General features: G+C 36.5%; 1 protein-coding gene across 2 annotated transcripts in view; it reads right to left on the minus strand.

The window, feature by feature from the left end:
- The window catches only part of GPC5 (glypican 5), a 1,333,521-nt gene that overhangs the window by 247,377 nt on the left and 1,064,354 nt on the right, over nucleotides 1–21,790 (minus strand). The window contains exon 8 of one of the 2 annotated variants that reach the window (XM_073894399.1): nucleotides 9,877–10,120. The exons of the other annotated variant lie outside the window; for it this stretch is intronic. Coding sequence (XP_073750500.1) covers nucleotides 10,119–10,120 — 2 coding nt within the window. The 3' untranslated portion in view covers nucleotides 9,877–10,118. Of the gene's footprint in view, nucleotides 1–9,876; nucleotides 10,121–21,790 lie in introns of those variants that run through there. 2 annotated transcript variants of the gene reach the window in all.

Consider the following 21,790-nt stretch of genomic DNA (forward strand, 5'->3'; position numbering starts at 1 on the left):
TATCTTCTTCTTTTTCTTTTTTCTTAAAATATGTTGCGTTATTTGTATCAGAAGTACAGATCTGTGATTCAACAGTCTTGCACAATTCACAGCGCTCACCATAGCACATACCCTCCCCAATGTCTATCACCCAGCCACCCCATCCCTCCCACCCCCAACCACTCCAGTAACACTCAGTTTGTTCCTGAGATTAAGAATTCCTCATATCAGTGAGGTCATATGATACATGTCTTTCTCTGATTGACTTATTTCACTAAGCATAACACCCTCCAGTTCCATTCACGTCGTTGCAAATGGCAAGATCTCATTCCTTTTGATGGCTGCATAATATTCCATTGTGTATATATACCACATCTTCTTTATCCATTCATCTGTCGATGGACATCTTGGCTCTTTCCACAGTTTGGCTATTGTGGACATTGCTGCTATAAACATTGGGGTGCACGTACCCCTTCAGGTCCCTACATTTGTATCTTTGGTGTAAATACCCAGTACTGCAATTGCTGGATCGAATGGTAGCTCTAATTTCAACTGTTTGAGGAACCTCCATACTGTTTTCCAGAGTGGCTGCACCAGCTTGCATTCCCACCAACAGTGTAGGAGGGTTCCCCTTTCTCCACATCCCTGCCAACATCTGTCGTTCCCTGACTTGTTAATTTTAGCCATTCTGACAGGTGTGAGGTGGTATCTCATTGAGGTTTTAATTTGGATTTCCCTGATGCCGAGCAATGTTGAGCACTTTTTCATGTGCCTGTTGGCCATTTGGATGTCTTCTTTGGAAAAATGTCTGTTCATGTATTTTGCCCATTTCTTGATTGGATTATTTGTTCTTTGGGTGTTGAGTTTGATAAGTTCTTTATAGATTTTGGATACTAGCCCTTTATCTGATATGTCGTTTGCAAATATTTTCTCCCATTCTGTCGGTTGTCTTTTGGTTTTGTGGACTGTTTCTTTTGCTGTGCAAAAGCTTTTTATCTTGATGAAATCCCAATAGTTCATTTTTGCCCTGGCTTCCCGTGCCTTTGGCGATGTTTCTAGGAAGAAGTTGCTGCGGCTGAGGTCGAAGAGGTTGCTACCTGTGTTCTCCTTTAGGATTTTTATGGACTCCTGTCTCACGTTTAGGTCTTTCAACCATTTGGAGTCTATTTTTGTGTGTGGTGTAAGGAAATGGTCCAGTTTCATTCTTCTGCATGTGGCTGTCCAATTTTCCCAACACCATTTGTTGAAGAGACTGTCTTTTTTCCATTGGACATTCTTTCCTGCTTTGTCAAAGATAAGTTGACCATAGAGTTGAGGGTCCATTTCTGGGCTCTCGATTCTGTTCCATTGATCTATGTGTCTGTTTTTGTGCCAGTACCATACTGTCTTGATGATGACAGCCTTGTAATAGAGCTGGAAGTCCGGAATTGTGATGCCGCCAGCTTTGCTTTTCTTTTTCAATATTCCTCTGGCTATTCGGGGTCTCTTCTGGTTCCATACAAATTTTAGGATTATTTGTTCCATTTCTTTGAAAAAAGTGGATGGTATTTTGATGGGGATTGCATTGAATGTGTAGATTGCTCTAGGTAGCATTGACATCTTCACAATGTTGGTTCTCCCAATCCATGAGCATGGAATGTTTTTCCATTTCTTTGTGTCTTCTTCAATTTCTTTCCTGAGTATTTTATAGTTTTCTGAGTACAGATCCTTTGCCTCTTTGGTTAAATTTATTCCTAGGTATCTTATGGTTTTGTGTGCAATTGTGAATGGGATAGACTCCTTGATTTGTCTCTCTTCTGTCTTGTTGTTGGTGTATAGGAATGCCACTGATTTCTGTGCATTGATTTTATAGCCTGCTACTTGACTGAATTCCTGTATGAGTTCTAGCAGTTTTGGGGTGAAATCTTTTGGGTTTTCCACATACAGTATCATATCATCTGCAAAGAGTGAGAGTTTGACTTTCTCTTTGCCGATTTGGATGCCTTTGATTTCTTTTTGTTGTCTGATTGCTGTGGCTAGGACTTCTAATACTATGTTGAATAGCAGTGGTGAGAGTGGACATCCCTGCCGCGTTCCTGACCTTAGGGGAAAAGCTCTCAGCTTTTCCCCATTGAGAATGATATTTGCTGTAGGTTTTTCGTAGATGGCTTTTATGATATTGAGGTATGTACCCTCTATCCCTATACTCTGAAGAGTTTTGATCAAGAAAGGATGCTGTACTTTGTCAAATGCTTTTTCTGCATCTATTGAGAGGATCATATGATTCTTGTTCTTTCTTTTGTTAATGTATTGTATCACGTTGATTGATTTGCGGATGTTGAACCAGCCTTGCAGCCCAGGGATAAATCCCACTTGGTCGTGGCGAATAATCCTTTTAATGGATTGTTGGATCCTATTGGCTAGTATTTTGGTGAGAATTTTTGCATCCATGTTCATCAAGGATATTGGTCTGTAATTCTCCTTTTTGATGGGGTCTTTGTCTGGTTTTGGGATCAAGGTAATGGTGGCCTCATAAAATGAATTTGGAAGTTTTCCTTCCATTTCTATTTTTGGGAACAGTTTCAGGAGAATAGGTATTAATTCTTCTTTAAATGTCTGATAGAATTCCCCTGGGAAACCATCTGGCCCTGGGCTTTTGTTTCTTGGGAGATTTTTGATGACTGCTTCAATTTCCTTAGTGGTTATAGGTCTGTTCAGGTTTCCTATTTCTTCCTGGTTCAATTTTGGTAGTTGATACATCTCTAGGAATGCACCCATTTCTTCCAGGTTATCTAATTTGCTGGCATAGAGTTGCTCATAATATGTTCTTAGAATTGTTCGTATGTCTTTGGTGTTGGTTGTGATCTCTCCTCTTTCATTCATGATTTTGTTGATTTGGGTCATTTCTCTTTTCTTTTTGATAAGTCTGGCCAGGGGTTTGTCAATCTGATTAATTCTTTCAAAGAATCAGCTCCTAGTTTTGTTGATCTGTTCTACTGTTCTTTTGGTTTCTATTTCATTGATTTCTGCTCTGATCTTTATTATTTCTCTTCTCCTGCTGGGTTTAGGCTTTATTTGCTGTTCTTTCTCCAGCTCCTTTAGGTGTAGGGTTAGGTTGTGTATTTGAGACCTTTCTTGTTTCTTGAGAAAGGCTTGTATTGCTATACACTTTTCTCTCAGGACTGCCTTTGCTGTATCCCAAAGATTTTGGACATTTGTGTTTTCATTTTCATTGGTTTCCATGAATTTTTTTAATTCTTCTTTAATTTCCTGGTTGACCCATTCATTCTTTAGTAGGATGCTCTTTAGCCTCCATGATTTGAGTTCTTTCCGATTTTCCTCTTGTGATTGAGTTCTAGTTTCAAAGCATTGTGGTCTGAAAATATGCAGGGAATGATCCCAATCTTTTGGTACCAGTTGAGACCTGATTTGTGACCTAGGATGTGATCAATTCTGGAGTATGTTCCATGGGCACTAGAGAAGAATGTGTATTCCATTGCTTTGGGATGGAATGTTCTGAATATGTCTGTGAAGTCCATTTGGTCCAGTGTGTCATTTAAAGTCTTTATTTCCTTGTTGATCTTTTGCTTAGATGATCTGTCCATTTCAGTCAGGGGGGTGTTAAAGTCCCCCACTATTATTGTATTGTTGTCAATGTGTTTCTTTGCTTTTGTTATTAATTGCCTTATATAATTGGCTGCTCCCATGTTCGGGGCCTAGATATTTACAACTGTTAGATCTTCTTGTTGGATAGACCCTTTAAGTAGGATATAGTGTCCTTCCTCATCTCTTATTACAGTCTTTGTTTTAAAATCTAGTTTGTCTGATATAAGGATTGCCACCCCAGCTTTCTTTTGGTGTCCATTAGCATGGTAAATGGTTTTCCACCCCCTCACTTTCAATCTGAGGGTGTCTTTGGGTCTCAAATGAGTCTCTTGCAGACAGCATATTGATGGGTCTTGTTTTTTAATCCAATCTGATAGTCTGTGTCTTTTGATTGGGGCATTTAGCCCATTTACATTCAGGGTAACTATTGAAAGGTATGAATTTAGTGCCATTTTATTGCCTGTAAGGTGACTGTTACTGTATGTTGTCTGTGTTCCTTTCTGATCTTTGCTGCTTTTAGGCTCTCTCTTTGCTTAGAGGACCCCTTTCAATATTTCTTGGAGGGCTGGTTTCGTGTTTGCAAATTCCTTTAGTTTTTGTTTGTTCTGGAAGCTTTTTATCTCTCCTTCTATTTTCAATGACAGCCTAGCTGGATATAGTATTCTTGGCTGCATATTTTTCTCGTTTAGTGCTCTGAAGATATCTTGCCAGTCCTTTCTGGCCTGTCAGGTCTCTGTGGATAGGTCTGTTGCCAATCTAATATTTTTACCATTGTAGGTTACATATCTCTTCTCCCGAGCTGCTTTCAGGATTTTCTCTTTGTCTCTGAGACTCGTAAGTTTTACTATTAGATGTCGGGGTGTTGACCTATTATTATTGATTTTGAGAGGGGTTCTCTGTGCCTCCTGGATTTTGATGCCTGTTTCCTTCCTCACATTAGGGAAGTTCTCTGCTATAATTTGCTCCAATATACCTTCTGCGCCTCTCTCTCTTTCTTCTTCTTCTGGGATCCCAATTATTCTAATGTTGTTTCGTCTTATCGTATCGCTTATCTCTCGAATTCTGCCCTCGTGATCCTGTAGTTGTTTCTCTCTCTTTTCCTCAGCCTCTTTATTTTCCATCATTTGGTCTTCTATATCACTGATTCTCTCTTCTGCCTCATTTATCCTAGCAGTTAGGGCCCCCATTTTTGATTGCACCTCATCAATAGCCTTTTTGATTTCGACTTGGTTACATTTTAGTTCTTTTATTTCTCCAGAAAGCGTTTCTCTAATAACTTCCATGCTTTTTCAAGCCCAGCTAGTATCTTTAAAGTCATGATTCTGAACTCTACGTCTGACAACGTACTAATGTCCATATTGAGTAGGTCCCTGGCTGACGGTACTACCTCTTGTTCTTTTTGCTGAGGTGATTTTTTCGTCTTGTCATTTTGTCCAGAAGAGAATAGATGAATGAGAGAACAAAATGCTAACAGGTTTACAACGTCCCCAGCAAATATACTGTATACAAATCAGAAAAGACCTGAAACCAGGGGAAAAGAAAGGGAAAGAAAGAAAAAAGAAAGAGAAAAAAAAAGATAAAAAGATAAAAACAAAAACAGAACAATACAAAAAAAGCAGAATATGATCAAATATGATCAGGCTAATGCATAGATCAGTGCCACACACTAGATTTTGGGCGTATTTTGGTCTGTTAGAAAAAAGTGCCTCCTAAAATTTTAAAGGAAGAAAGACATATATGCACAACATAAGAGTTGATACAATGAAGGGATGGAAGATGACTGTAAAGATGAAAATTATAAAAGATTTTATAAAAGGACTTGATAAGATAAGAAGTTGTTTGAAAAAAGAAAGAAGAAGATTTAAGAAAAAAAAAAAGAAAAAGAAAAAAGGGAGAGAATGTGATCAGGCAGGAGACTAGAACAGAGCCATACACTAGTGATTTAGGGTATATTTTGATCTGTTAGAAGAAACTGTATCTCAAAATTTTAAAGAGAGAACAACTTATATATATATGCCAAAAATAAGGGTAACTACTATGAAGGGATAAAATATGACTCTAAAAATTAAAAATAAAAAATGTTTTTTTTTTAAAAAGAGATTGATAAGATGTTGGTTGAAAAAGGGAAAAAGAAAAATAAAAAAAAACAGTTAACAAAAATTAACTTTGATGAACTAATGAATCATGGTAAAAAAGCCATGAATTCTATGTGCAGCATTCCCCTAGCGCTGGAGTTCTCCCGTTCTCCTTGATCGGTAAACTTGGTCTTGGCTTGCTGGCTGTTCGTGCTGATCTTCTGGGGGAGGGGCCTGTTGCTGTGGTTTCCAAATGTCTTTGCCGGAGGCTGAATTGCCCCACCCTTGTTGGTCCGGGCTAAGCAAGCTGCTCGGGTTTGCTCTCAGGAGCTTTTGTTCCCTGCAAGCTCTCCGTACAGCCTTGGAGGACCAGGGCAAAAATGGTGGCCTCCCAATCTCCGCCCAGAGGAGCTGAGAACTCGGGGCCCCGCTCCTCAGTGTGCCCCCAGAGAAAAGCAGTCACTCCTGTCTCCCCGGTCTCCGGCCGCACTCCGCGCTCACCCGGCCTGTGACCGAGCGTTGCTATCTCTGGCACCCGACCCCGTGTGGAGTCTCCAAACCCAGCAGATCCCTGCGGTGAGCTCCCGCGCCGCTCCTCCCGGGGGAGGAAGGGGAGTCTCCCCGGCTCTGCCGCTTGTTGGGTCCCTGCTGGAGGAGCAGTGGCCTGACTGGGCCGCAGATCACAGTTTATGGCAACCCCGAGCTGAGAGCCCGCGCCTCGGCTCCGTCTCTGCAGCCGGCTTCCCCGCTCCGATACCTGGGAGCTCTGGCGCACTCAGGCACCCCCGGTCTCTCTGTGACTCCGAGGGTCCTGAGACCACACTGTCCCACGAGGGTTCCACCCCCCGCTTAGCCACTGGAGCGACGTCCCTCCGCGGAGCCGACTTCTAAAAGGTCCGATTCTGTGCTCCGCGGCTCTAGCACTTGCCAGAAGCGGCCGACGGAGGCCCCTCCCCCGCCGTCTATCCTCCCGAATATCGCCTTGGATTCACTTCTCCGCATGGCCTACCTTCCAGAAAGTGGTCGCTTCTCTGTTCAGAGAGTTGTTGCTACTCTCCTCTTCGATCTCCTGTTGAGTTCGTAGGTGTTCAGAATGGTTTGATCCCTATTCAGCTGAATTCCTGAGACCAGACGAAATCTAGGTCTCCTACTCCTCCGCCATCTTGCTCCGCCCCTCTCTGAATCTCTTGATGAACATCAAGGTCTGATTTTTTTTCCCCCATTACAGAGTTTACTTCAAAAACATTTATTTACTTCCCTGTAATTGCACTGGACCTGAGTCCATTTAGCATAAAAATAAATAATGCTACTTATGGCTTTAAAATAAAATATGATTGTCATGTCATCAACAGTTTATTTGGTATGATTTGAAGCTCAATATCAGTTTTAAAACACAGCTTAATAAACAATTGAAAATTACCAAGGACTTCAGTGGGGATATGCAAGTAAGATTTTGTTTTGAATAAATATAAATCAATATGAATAATAAGAGCACCACTTGCTATGATGGATAGATTATTGTTAAGAATTAAGAACCGAATTATTGAAGACAGAGAATAAGGGGAGTCTATACATATCCAAGTTTTCTCTAAAACTCTACAGCAGTTAAAAAACAACTGATGGAAGAATAGATTAAATGTTTACATGAATACTAATGTCAGCAACAAGATTATAGAAATAAATGCCATGGTCCTCGGTTTTCTTATTAATTTAGAAATATGCCATGGTCTGCTTAAGATTAGAGAAGACACATAGTGCATTCCCTAGATAGTACTGCAATATATCAACAGTATTTGCTGAAAACTCCAGCTGTGAAGACCACTATAACACATGAAGGCAGAAGGAAGCCTATTGCATACTGAAAGTTCTAGCTGGTAAGTATGCATACCTGATTTCTCTTCACTGATGAAAACTATCCTCTATGAGAAGGGTGACTAGTCCATGAGTAGGAATCTAATGAATGCTCATTCATAATGTTGTCAGAGGAATGTTATACCCAACAAGAAATTCAGAGGTACTGCATCAACTGAGACATCAAAAAGTGACATATACCCAGCTTTGATTATTCCTTCATTCAACAACACACAGTACCAACAGGGATTAATTTTTACAGTGGTTTTAACAGTGATTAATATTTTAGTCGATATAAACTACTTAGAAAACAATCCAGAGTTTTATTGTATTACATATATTAAAGACTCAAGATAATTTCCTGGATGTGTGCAGCAAATCTGGAAATAAAAACAACAATGAAATCTAGACATACTTATATTTTTAGCTAAAGTCAAATGAGTTTTCTTAGAAATTAAAGGGTTGGGCAAATCAAAATAGGGAAAAGATATTAAAATAGCTGTAAGGACTTAATGAGAGAATACTTATTTTGATGGTAGAGAATAATAGTGACTAATCAGTTAAATATACACTAGGAAGAAGATTCATTTTGGCCATTCCATAGAAGCATATGATAATCCTAATAGTCTCCATCAGTAATTAGCTTTCATATATTTTTATAAAAAGTTTAGTATAGTGCTATAAATTGAAAATTGTATGTTAAAGTAACTCCAAAAGAAAAAAAATGCATTAAAAAAACTGAACACAATAATATTTATCAGTATAAAGAAGGTTGAGTAATGTACTGACTGATTTCATCAGCAGCAATTTTGCATAATCATTTCTAATAAGAGATATATAGCTGAGAGATAAGCAAATGTAGAAAACAGCACAAGCCAAGTAACTTCATATATCTTTATACATATGTATATATGTGTGTGTATACAGATATGAAATTATTGAGAAAAGTTTTGCACATTTGCCACATAAAAGTAGTTCATGTCCCAAGAGAGACTATTATGTTATATCCAATCAATATATACCCCAATAAGACTAAATATCTATGGTATTGATATATATCAATAATAATAATCTGTAGGATAGATGTGAATCTTCATGTTTCCTTTTAATCATATTAGAGCCTGAAAAAATGCCTATCCTCTTACAGACACATTCAGTAAATATTTGTTGAAGGAACTCTATCATATTTTCCAATTAAATTTCTTTTTTTTTTTTTAAAGATTTTATTTATTTATTTATTTGAGATAGAGAGAATGAGAGAGAGAGAGCACGAGAGAGAAGAGGGTCAGAGGGAGAAACAGACTCCCCGCCGATCAGGGAGCCCGATGCGGGACTCGATCCCGGGACTCCAGGATCATGACCTGAGCCGAAGGCAGTCGCCCAACCAACTGAGCCACCCAGGCGCCCTCCAATTAAATTTCAATGAAATAAGGAGAGTTTAAAAGAGTTAGTTTTCATTATTCTTAATTAAAGGGAACATGTAATCTGTATGGTGGAAGTGTCTTTCTAGAATGTTTAGCTTTTGTCTCTACATAATGGATTCAAAAAACATTTTTATTCTAATTTCTGAACTTGAGAATGCTATTATCATAAGGATATTTCAAATTAAAGTCCCCAACCTGCTTGAGGTTGTCTTGATGTTTGGCTATCTCATGAGAAATTCTTGGCACCCAGGGACAGAGCTGGGATTGAGACTCCTTGCCCTATATCTGGCTGGGGAGGATGAGTTTTGTAGTCCCTCTTATCTAAAAGTGCTGCATTTAATTCTGGGTCTTTGCAGGCAGCTTAGATTCAGCTCCCCTCTTTAAACACAGAGAAAAACCTCATCTCCTGGCCCTGGGAGAGGGAGCATCTTGACTATTCCAATGGATGCAGAAAATGCATTTGAAAAAAACCAACTTTCATTTATTATGAAAATTCTTAGCAAATTAGAAGGACACAGAACTTAAAGCTTACAGCAAATATCATACCAAATTTTGAAAGATGAAAGCCTTTCCCCCCTAGGCTTAGCACAAGGTAAGGATGTCAGATGCCACTGTTTCCATTCAACATTAGACTAAAGATCTAAGTAAATACTATAAAAGAAAAAAAATACAAGGCATGCAGATTGGAAAAGAAGAAACAAAACGGCCTTTATTCACAGATATTATGATTACCTATTTAGAAAATCCTAAAGAATCTCTAGAAAAGTTAAAATAATTAACACATGAATTTTTCAAGATACCAGAATATTAGGTCAATATACAAAAAGAAATGATATTTATACATATGAGCACAAAATATTTGGAAATTGAAGTTAGAAACACAATACCTTTTAAAATATATCAAAACTGTGAAATTATTGACAATAGATTTAACAAAATATGCAAGATTTGTATGGTGGAAATTAAAAATGATTAGAAAAAATAACAGACCAAAGCAATGGAGAGGTATACTAAATTTATGGGTTAAAAGACTAAAAATTGGGGGCGCCTGGGTGGCTCAGTCGTTAAGCGTCTGCCTTTGGCTCAGGTCATGATCCCAGGGTCCTAGGATCGAGCCCCACATCGGGCTCCTTGCTCGGCGGGGAGCCTGCTTCTCCCTCTCCCACTCTCCCTGCTTGTGTTCCTTCTCTCACTGTGTGTCTCTCTCTGTCAAATAAATAAATAAAATCTTTAAAAAATAAATAAATAAATAAAAGACTAAAAATTATTAAGATGTCAAATCCTCCAAAATTGATCTATAAATTCAATACAATCTGAAATAAAATCTCATCAGTCTTTTTTTTAGAAACTGACAAGATAATTCTAAATTTTATATGGATAATTCAAAGTTCAGGGAACAACCAAACCAATTTTTAAGAGAATGAAAGTAAAGATGTTATTACAGTACTTGATGTAAAGATTACCAACCTTACTATGTAATCTAGATTATAATGCTACAGTAATGAAGAGAGGGTGGTGTTGATAGAGAGACACAAGTCAATAAAACAGAAGGAATGTCCAAACATAGATTCATACATATATAGTCAACTAATTCTACAGTAATTGACTTTTAGTGGTGAAAGAAGAGTCTTCCTAATTCATTATATTGTAATAATTGGGCATCCATATTAAAAAAAGGTGAATTTTGATTCTTACCTCTCAATTTATACAAATACCAAGTTGAAATAGATCACAGGCCTAAATGTAACACGTAAGACGCTAGAACTTGTAGAAAAAATTATGAGAAAATCTTTAAACAGTCTTTTTTTAAGATTTTATTTATGAACCTATGAACCTATTTAGGCAAAGATGTCTTTGATGAAGAAAAAAATGGACAAAAAAGAAAAAAATAGAAAAATTGGACTTGATAAAAATCAAGAACTCTTGCTCTTCAAAAATTACCATTAAGAAAATTAACCACAACCCCCACAGAGTGGGAGAAAATATCTGCAAATCATATAACTGAAAAGGGGCTTGCATAGAACATATAAAGTTTTCTTACAACTCAATATTAAGAAAACAAACAATTCAGTAATAAAAATAGGTAAAAGATTCGAACAGATACTTTAGCAAAAAACCGTAAGAAGCTGATTAACATAATTAATAATTAAAGGAATGCAAATTGAAACCACAACACTATATGGCTACATATTTATTAGAACATAAAACAAATGTATGGTAACAAAGGTAACAAAACCAAGGTTTATGCAAGGATGTAAAATAGCTAAATTCTGATAGATTTCTGATGAGAATGGAAATTATTATAGCCACTTTGAAAAACAGGTTGGCAGTTTATCTTATAAATTTACATATGTACTTACTATATGACCCAGCAATCCTTTCCCTAAATAGTCACTAAGGGAAATGAAAATGTATGTCCATACAACTTTATGTAGAATAACCCTAAAATGGAAAACAACTATAATGTCCATTAACTGGTGAATAAACAAACCTGTTGTGGTATACCATGCAATGAAATGCTACTTTAATAAAAGGAAAGAATGAACTACTAATACACGTAACAACAAGAATGAATCTCAAAAGCATTATGGTAAGTGAAAAAAAAAGTCAGATTAAAACAGCTATTGTATTATTCCATTTATATGAAATTCTAGAAAGCACAAAACTATAAGGACAAAAACCAGATTAGTGGTTCCCAGAAGCTGAGTGTGGTAGAAAGGAACTGACTACAAAGGGGTACCAGAAATATTTCTGACACGATGAGATTGTTCCATACTTTGATTGTGGTGGTAGTTATATAATTATGCAACTATCAAAACTCATTGAATTCTACAAGTAAAATTGGTGTCACCTTATGAAATTATGCTACAGTGAAGCTGAATAAAGAAAGAATATCAAAGATCTGTCATGGCCTATTTCTGAGTCTAAGGACCACATGCATATCCAACGCAGGTTCACCATACATAATTCTCACTTGATATGTACTCTTACCTCTCCCTATTATTGGGGGTATCTGTGGTTGCCGGTTTCAACTATTTTCTAATGAATTCAGCACTATATATATATATATATATATATATATATATATATATGCACATAAATATACACACATACAATTTTTACATTTTAAAGATTTTATTTATTTGAGAGAGAGAGAGTGAGTGAGAGAGAGAACACAAGCAGGGAGGGGCAGAGGGAGAGGGAGAAGCAGGCCTCCCGCTGAGCAGGGAGCCTGATGCGGGGCTCAATCCCAGAACCCTGGGATCATGACCTGAGCTGAAGGCAGACACTAAACCGACTGAGCCACCCAGGCACCCCTATCCAGTGTTTTAATTGCAACAGAAAGCATTTCGTATTCACTCATTTAGCCATGTTTCAAACACAGAAGTTCTATTTTCTAGTGTGTATGTACATTATAATATATATTTAATGTACATTAAATTATATAATATATATGTGTGTGTGTGTGTATATATATATATTCCCATGATAATACTTTAAATAGTATAAAAGGATATGGAATGAAAACTGGAGGTCTACTTTTATACCCAAATTCTTTCTTTCATTAGGGGCAATTGTTGTAAATAATTTACTATATATGCTTACAGAGCTTTTTCATAACACAGGACAACTGCATATGTATTATTGGTTAATTTGTCTTTTTCACATAACATTGTATCTTAGAGAACTTAATGTCGACTTATATAAATAAATTTCAATTTTTGAAATTACGGCATGTACAAAAAAGAACATATGTACTACAAATTGTTTAGCCATTACTCTATTGTTAGGCACTTAGGTGTTTTCCAATTTTCCAGTTCCCACTAGACATTTTTAAAACTAGCAGAGAGTATACAGGTATAACATCTTGGGCTCACCTCTTATGCAAATATATAGCCTACTATGTGCCTGGTGTTGTGCATGTGTAGGATGCAAATAAATTCTAGAAATCACCAAGGACACACTGCTTCGTAAACACGAGACGAGTTTGCTTGAAGCCATCAGTTACATTTTCTGGAAAATCCTACTCAAGATTTTAGTAACTTATCTGTAGGTTTATAATTCTATGGTCATTCTTCCTTCTGAGTTTCTTCTTCCACTGATTTAGTTTAGCTTCAAAACTGTGTAGCTCTTCCATGTGTATGGTTCTTATTCTAATTGTTTTGACCCGGTCACATAAATCAGCATTTTCCTTAATGTTTATAAAACAAAAATTGTACATGTGCCATATATATATATATATATATATATATATATATATATATATATATTTAACAGATTTGATTCAAGTTTTTGAGAACCACAAAAAAATTTTATTGCAGCCTATTGTAGCATTGCAAATACCTAAAGTTGTGTGTTAATCATTGCCTTAAAAATAGAGTCTCTTTGGTCTGGATTCTAGTTTCAGTTTTCTATACTGAAAAGTACTCTACTTCTCTACTTTCTTATATATACTTTGCTTCTTTTCTCTATTTTCTATCTTCTTCCTTTCAGGGAAAAAACTCCCACATTTCTCTCACTGCTCACTTGGTGTACTTATCCAAGTACACATTCAACCCAGGACACACTTTGTAAAGTCAAGCGCTGGGCTAAAACTTAAATGTGGTCCATTTGTAACAACCGCCCCAATTAAATTAGTAGACAGGCAGTGTCCTCTTTACTATCTGTGAGACTGAAGGAGCAAGAGAGACTCTTACCTTCAAGGGATTCACCACGTAATAAGTGTACAGACCTATTGATCCACCACTGGACTACCATGATGGAAAAACTGTGGGAACACTGAACAGGGTAAATTTAATTCAGCCCTGAGGTATTATGAAATGTTGCCAAGAGGAGGCTATAATCAAAGATGACCCACAGGTTATACGGCTTTCCATAAAAAGGCAAGAGTGTTCTGCATTTGCGAATAAACAAAGCTGAGAGACACCTACCATATTGCTGATTAGGAGACCACTCCAAGAAACCTTACTAGTTGCATTGCTTTCAACAATAAGTTACCAGTCTGATGTAGGTGGGCTCTACCATTTATAGCAATTGCACATTATTTGGGTACACTAAAACCACAGGAAAAGCAAAAATAAGACTATTGTCATGCTATGACATATTACATAATTCTTAGTTTTCATTTTAGAAATATTTTTTTCTGTCATTAGCAGCCATGAAAATAAGACCATGCATATAATTTAAACATGTTTTGAAGAACTGAGTCTGGACGTTTTGAGGATTCTGGCAGAAGAAATAATAAAAGACATTCTGGTTCTGAAAACTAATGTCAGGTGCCTATTTGATCTGTGGCCATAGCAGTGAAAGGGGAAAAAAAGTAAGAGGGTAAAATTAAGATAGATGCAGAAATGAAAGAGAAGCAAGACATGTTACCCCCTGCCCAAACTACTTACATCTTCCATTAAAGAAACTACACATCACCATACTGTTAGAAAAGGATGCTCTTAAACTATGAACCCTGTCCAAAAAATACCTGCAAATAGGAGAAAAAGAGCTACAGAAAACTATAACCAAAAAGCTACTATAGTAGAAAATAGATAATACTAATCAAAACATTTCAGCTTAAGAAATTCTTCACCCAAAACTAACCACTAAGTAGAATAGTGGTTTCCAAACTTAAATATTTTCAAATTAGCATTTGATGATGATCTAAATTTAGGAAATTTCACATTGAGGTAATATTTTCATCAAACCTACAGTACATATTCCAAGTCTGGAGTCACACACTGTTTATTGTTTTCAGATCTCTTTTCTCTTCTTCTATCTGCAAGAGTTTCTCAGCCTGTCTTTGTCATGACATTGACATTTTTGAAAACTTCAGCCTAGTAATTTTTAGAAAGTTTCTTAATTTGAGTTTAACTAATATGTTCTCAAAATTAGATTCAAGTTGTGCATCTCTAGCTGGAACAATGCAGAAGTGATAAAGTATCCTTCTCAGTGTATCACATCCCAAAATATATGATGTCTACCTGCCACTTCCTAATGAGGCTAATGTGGATCATCAGGTCAAGATGGTGTCTACTTTCTCCACTGTTTAGTTGCTATTTTTTCCTCCATTTTTCTCCACTTAGTAACTATTTTGTTACTACTTAGCAGTCTGTGGTGAGACACTTTGAGAACAAGCAAACAGCTTGCTCCTTATCCAGCTTTTTCTGTAGCTGTAATATGTGTCTTGCCTGAATCAATTTTTACCAACCTGCTGCAAATCATTGTTTTTCCACTCAGTCATTTCTTCCACATTTATCAGCTGGCACACTAATTTAACAGGCATCCTCATTTCTCTTCTATTTGGGTTTATTTACTTATTATCATAGTAGACTCAAATGACTTCCTACTTCATTTGATGGATTACAATCCACTGTGGTCCTCATTTATTTTGATGCTCAAATTACCCCAGAAATGGCCAATGGGAACCCCATCAAGCTGTCTCTAATGTCCTTTTGGCCTGTCATTATTTTTGAACACTTTCTTACTCTCTGGTACACCAAGATGTTCCAGTTTCATCTTTGCCCTTTTTGCCCCAGCCCTGGACTCAGATATTTTTCTAAGAAGTTATTCCTTTTGGTAGGGCTGGGTGTTTAAAAACTAGCATCCGAGCACAAGATTTGCTTATGGCTACTGGAGTATCAGTGCTTTTTTCTGTGGATAGAGGTAGGGAAAATACTGATTTGTCTCAGACTCCAGGCTGTTCCCTTAACTGCATAGTTGATTTCAGGTCCCTATTTCAGCCTGAGAGTGAGAGTGTGAGACGAAGTCAAAGTGTGAGAGGAAGACTGAGAAGACCGAGAGTTCCCAGGATCTATCACAGAGTCATTTCGGGAGGTGGTGAGCAGGAGAAGGAAATCTAAGCTGCACTTTATTCTAGACCTGCAACATGAACTTTGCCCGCTTGCATTTTCAATAATGTTTTCTGTCCAAATGCTTACCTTCAGCTGGCCTTAGATATGGTGAAAGAAGAACTCTCAATGCATCCATACCCATTTGATTTGCAATGCTTTCTGCGTTTCACTAGATCTTAGAGGATCTAGAAGGTCCAGTATGTAATAGATATTAAGATAGTGAGATAGGATTCCCCCTGATTTCAAACTATATTACAAAGCCATAGTAACTAAAACAGTATGGTGTTGGCAGACAGACACATAGAACAATGGAACAAAATAGAGATCCCCAAAATAAACCCAAACATATCTGAACAACTGATTTATGACAATGGAGCAAATAATATGCAATGGGGAAATGATAAGCTCTTCAATAAATGGTGCTGGGAAAATTGGACATCCTCATACAAAAGAATGAAACTGGACAACTATCTTATACTATGCACAAAAATAACTCAAAATGAATTAAAGGCTTGACTCTAAGATCTGAAACCATAAGACTTCTAGAAAAAATAGTTAATAAGCTCTTGACAGAGGTCTTGGTGATATTCTATTTGAATCTGACATCAAAAGCAAAAACAACAAAAGCAAAAATAAACAAATGGGACTATATCAAATAAAAAGCTTCTGCACAACAAAGAAAACCATCGACAAAAAGAAAAGACAACCAACTGAATGGAAGGAAATCTTTGCAAATCATATATCTGATAAGGGGTTAATATTCAAAATATACAAAGAACTCATACAACTCAATTAAAAATTTTGATTTAAAAATGGACAGAAGATCTGAATAGACATTTTCCAAAGAAGACATACAGATAACCAACAGATCCCAAAAAAATATGCTCTACATTATTAATCATCAAGGAAATGCAAATTAAAAGCATGAGATGTTACCTCACACCTATTAGAATGACTATTATCAGAAAGACTAGAAATAATGTGTTGGTGAGGACATGGAAAGAAGGAAAACTTTGTATATTGTTGGTACAAATGTAAACTGGTGTGGCTACTAAGGGAAACAGTATGGAGGGTCCTTAAAAAATTAAAAATAGAATTACCATGTGACACAGCAATTCCACTTCTGGATATTTATCTGAAGGAAACAAAACACTAATTTAGAAACACATATACATCCCCATGTTCATTTTGGCATTATTTACAATATCCAAGATATGGAAATAATTAATCTAAGTGTCCATCAGTGGATGAACAGATAAAGTTGTGATATATATGTAATATACTTATATTTATGTAATGGAATATTATTTAGCCATAAAAAACAAAATTTGGTGATTTATGACAACATAGATTGATGTCAAGGCATTATGCTAAGTGAAATAAGTCAGAGAAAGAAAAATGCTATATGATCTCATATGTAGAATCTAATATATATATATATATATATATATATATATATAAAACAAAACTACAACTAAGCTGGGTGCTGAGGTGGCTCAGTTGGTTAAGTGTGTGACCCTTGATTTCAGTTCAGGTCCTGATCTCAGGGTGGTGAGACTGAGTCCTGCGTGGGCTCGGTGCTCAGCATGGAGTCTGCTCGAGGCTCTTTATCCCTCTCCCTGTGCCCTTGCCCTCCACGCACACATGTGCACATGCTCTCTCTCTCTGTGTCTCTTTCTAAAATAAATAAATAAAATCTTAAAAAAAGAAAAACCTAAGCTCATAGATACAGAGAAGACAATGGTGGTTGTCAGAGGTAAGGGGTTTGGTGTGAAAAAAAAAATGGGTGATTTTCTTTTTTCTATTTTTTTTTTTTAGTTTAAATAGAATTTAAAAAAATATATAAGGGAGGACTGAAGGGATAATCTTTGAGTAACTGGCTTAAAAATTCCCAACCACCCCAGAGAAAACTAAACACTGTATATAGATTATGTTATCACGCCCACGGATCATTGTCATAAGTGAGACTCCATGGACAAGCTTGAATCTCATTCTGTTCTGTGAGCAACGCATTGCCATCTCAAGGGAGCCAGGTACTCACAGGACTTAAATCAGGCAGGATTTTACAGGAACGGTGATATAGCCCTTTTAAAAACCACTTTAGATAGTTGTTTGATTTTTCATTTTATTTTTAGCAAATACAGATAAAAGTGGGAAACATGGCTTAGCTTAAACAAGACAAAGGAAGATGTGATACCTTTTTTTGATACTTTATAATAGCGACTATTCTTTAATGAATAGCATTATGAAAGAAATAAGATTATGCTGGAATATAAAGCTATGTAATATGCTTCACTGAATTTAGTGGCTGGTAAGTTATAACAAGATTATTTTTAATATATTTTGGAGATAATGCTAGATACATTTCTTTACTCTGTGGCTGGAGTTACTCTGTAATAATTTCTGTGCCCTTAACCTAAAATGTTTTACTGAACATATCAAAGCATGTTATAAAAACAACAACAATAAACAAACAGTAAACTATGGCACAAGATGTTATGGAATATGTAGCCCAATTTTTTGACCACTTGTCCATCTATTCAAACTCAGAACTGATGTAGTAAAAACAGATGGCCACCTACTATAATTATTTCAAAATTATTTTCTAAAAATCCTTATTAGTATTTAATAAAAGACTAAGAGAGAACTACGTCAAACTAGAAAGTCAGAATTTCTCAAGTCTAGAAATGACTGAGATACAGACTTTTCTTTTTCCGTGAATATTTTCCCAATTGCTTCCTCTTCCAATTAAGATAACAAGCAGTCATCACCATGTGCTCTGCTCTAGACACAGACCAGAGTGGGTGATGGTGGTCACCAAGAAACAAAGAGCTTACAGGTAGTATGGGCTTCTGTGTTATGGAAGTTTTAACCCCCAGGGGAACAGTATTTCATAGGTAGATATAAAATATATGAGGAGACAATGAAGGAAAAACTTTCTTAGACATTAGAGGCAAGGAGATCTGGGGAGAGAGGTCTATAGGAGAAAACAAGCAGCAGACTAGTTTATCAGATGAAGAGTCTTAGAGATGGGTGTGAATACCAAGAATTGCTGCCAGGGAGAGGCTAATTCTTGATGGAAACTTCTTGTTGCTTATAGCATTCTCACTCTGGAACCAGGTAATCACTCACACGATCACTGCTTTTGGTGGGTTTGGTGGGGATGTGGAATTCTTTCCAATCATGGTGATTCATCCACAGCAGCTTTCCTTTGCTTTGTCTCAGGCTCCCTTACTTCGTGTGAGCTTGTCCCATAGCAGTGTTCAATTCAGTAGCAAGCTCAAGAAAAGGAAATGAGACTTTGGACATTCACTAGGATGAAGAGAGCTCTGTTTACCAAATTTATTTCTCTCTTATTCTGCCTTGTGAATTCTAGCTGCCTTGGCCTCTCTGAATTCTCATCTTTGTTAAGGAGAGCTAAATTTAGTCTTTAGATTTCTATTTTTAAAAAATGTTTTTTGGCAGAGATCTGAAAAAGGAATTGGGAGGAACACGACTTATTAGGGAACATTAAATTACAAAATTGTGAGGGTCTTGGCCAAGGCAGGATGGTGAGGCTACAGGAGGTCATGCATTTAAGATATATTTAGAAGGGAAAATAGAGAAGACCTGGTTACCAATTAACCCAGGTATGGAGGGGAAAAGAGACACGTAAGTTGGCTGCTGGGCTCCTAGCCTATGTGAGTGGATAAGGGTTGGGCTCCTCATCAAAATAGAAAATGCAGAAGGGGAAAGACCAAACAAGTAGGGGACAAGGATGATGAGTTTAGTTTTCCACATACTGAGTTTCCTGATTCATGTGGCTTTACTGGAGGAATACACAATCAGTATTTCAGTTTGGTTCAATTCAACATTCACTGAATACCTACCATATGCTAGGAAATTTGTTAGGAACTGGAAAGAGAAGGCAGAACAAGATGCAGTAGTTTTCACTGGTGTAGAGCACAAGAGATCTGGGGCACATATATAAGTTTGTTCTATAATAATGTCTTATTTACCTGACCACCAAACCCAAAAATTCGAAAATTCGAAACAACAGTTGCAAGTGTGAAAGTAAGGAAGAGAAGATCAATGAAATAAAGGTTTATATTCTTTCTTCCATAAATAAAGCCCCCAGTCCATTTTCAGAGACTTTTGACCCCCGTGTAATACAACATCCAGGCTAGCTCTGACTCTCAGCCAAACTAATTTTCTGCTTCTGCTTCAAAGGAGATTAGAAGCAGGGAGGGAACTGCTAAAGGCAGTTATATTTTCAGTAGTGTGAAGTGATCACCGACAGCTTGTCAAGAAAAGCAGGAAAGCAAAATAGGGAGAGCACATCTAAGCCCAGGAATCCACATGTCAGTAGCTCTGTGTTTACCTCTGTATTGCAGTAATGATCGTTTATTGTGATGATTGTTTACAGTTGTATGTTTTAATCAAAGAGGAATATTTATTATGCTAATTTATCTTCTGCAACTTCTGTCGGATGCAAAATAAACATCTAATAGATTTGTATTACATGAGTTCTTACAAATGTTAGTGGTCTCATTAAAACATCGAGATATTTTTCTACAATATTATAAATTAGGAACACTGGTTAATATTGTCCAGACTCCTGTATAAAGGCTAATTAATAAAATGTCAAATTAGATGCTCAAGTAGGACAGTAGAGCCTTTTGGAAAAAAAAAAAGAGTAGATGACATTTTTCATTAAACCATTGTGTTTTACAATCCATCTCCATATCTCTTGGCCATTAGTAACCATGACCAACGGGCAATACCTGGCTTAAAAAGTGGCCATGGTCACTTTATTCTTTCAAATTTACCATTAGTTCCTTTTTTTCCCCTCTATCTACTCTAGTTCTAGTATTCCAGGAAGTTCAACACAGGTGGAAAGTACAAGTAAATGAAGAGGGGTTTTACTAGGAAAGTAAATCTGGCAGAAGAAAAGAGCTAAGCTTGATAAAAGTGTGCATCACTTCTAAATATATAAAATTGATTAAGGGTTGGGTCTTTTAGAGTCTGCAATGGGAGATCTGTTGAGAATTCTATCAATAATCAGATAACTAGAGGAGGAACCAAGAGAAATTTACAAGCACTGTTTATGGGCAATCTGGAGAATGTGTAGATATTGCCTTATTTAAATATTAAATATTTAAATTTTAATATTAAACATTGTAAGGAAACTTGAAGTACAAAAGAGATTAAACCTGCATTAGAAGCAATAAAGAGAAGAATTAAAACTATAGAATACTCAATTATGGCAAATGCAAACTTGAGAATTTTAACTCAGGTTCCAAAGAAAGTGGGCAAAGAGATTACAGTGATTATAAAGTGATATAATTGAGGGAATGAAAATACACATACTAGGTACATAAACTTTTCAGAAAAAAATTACCGAGGGAGAACCTAATATCAATACAAAACATACTTTTGATGTAAAGAAATACCAGAGTCTATAGATCAAAGGTGACCATTGAATACAGGCAAAGTAAATAGAGAATAATATCTAGAGTTCAAAGGCATCACCTCCTTACCCTCATCACTTCCTCTACTCCACAAAAAGGCATGAGGACTCACTGGTATTTTGTGTTAAATCTACCCAAACTTTGAAGAAAGATAATTCCCTTGATAATTAAAATGTTTCAGAACACATATGAAGAGAAAGGCAACATTGGGATTCTGTCTATGAAGGAAAGCCTAACCCTGCTGGTAAAACCTGAGGAAGAAAGCTGACACTAAGGCTGAAAACACTCAATAAGATATTAGCAAACTGGATTGAGCAAAACAGTAAAAAATAATATACAATGACCAAGTGAAATTCATAATAACAATGTGAGATAGATCAATACTAGGATTGTTCATATATTTCACACCATTAATAAATGAAAAATCATAGCATTATCTCTGAAGATGCCAAAATGCATTGAAAATATTAACATTTATTCTTGAACTTAAAATAAGTTTAATAAAGTAGGGATAGTGGTATTTCTTAACATGATAACTATACACACACAGAGAACCCATGTACACACAAAACCAAACACAAACA

Source organism: Callorhinus ursinus, unplaced genomic scaffold (genome assembly GCF_003265705.2).
Source record: "Callorhinus ursinus isolate GAN/ISIS: 27379988/994484 unplaced genomic scaffold, GSC_fseal_2.0 scaffold7, whole genome shotgun sequence".
Classification (NCBI taxonomy): Eukaryota; Metazoa; Chordata; class Mammalia; order Carnivora; family Otariidae; genus Callorhinus; species Callorhinus ursinus.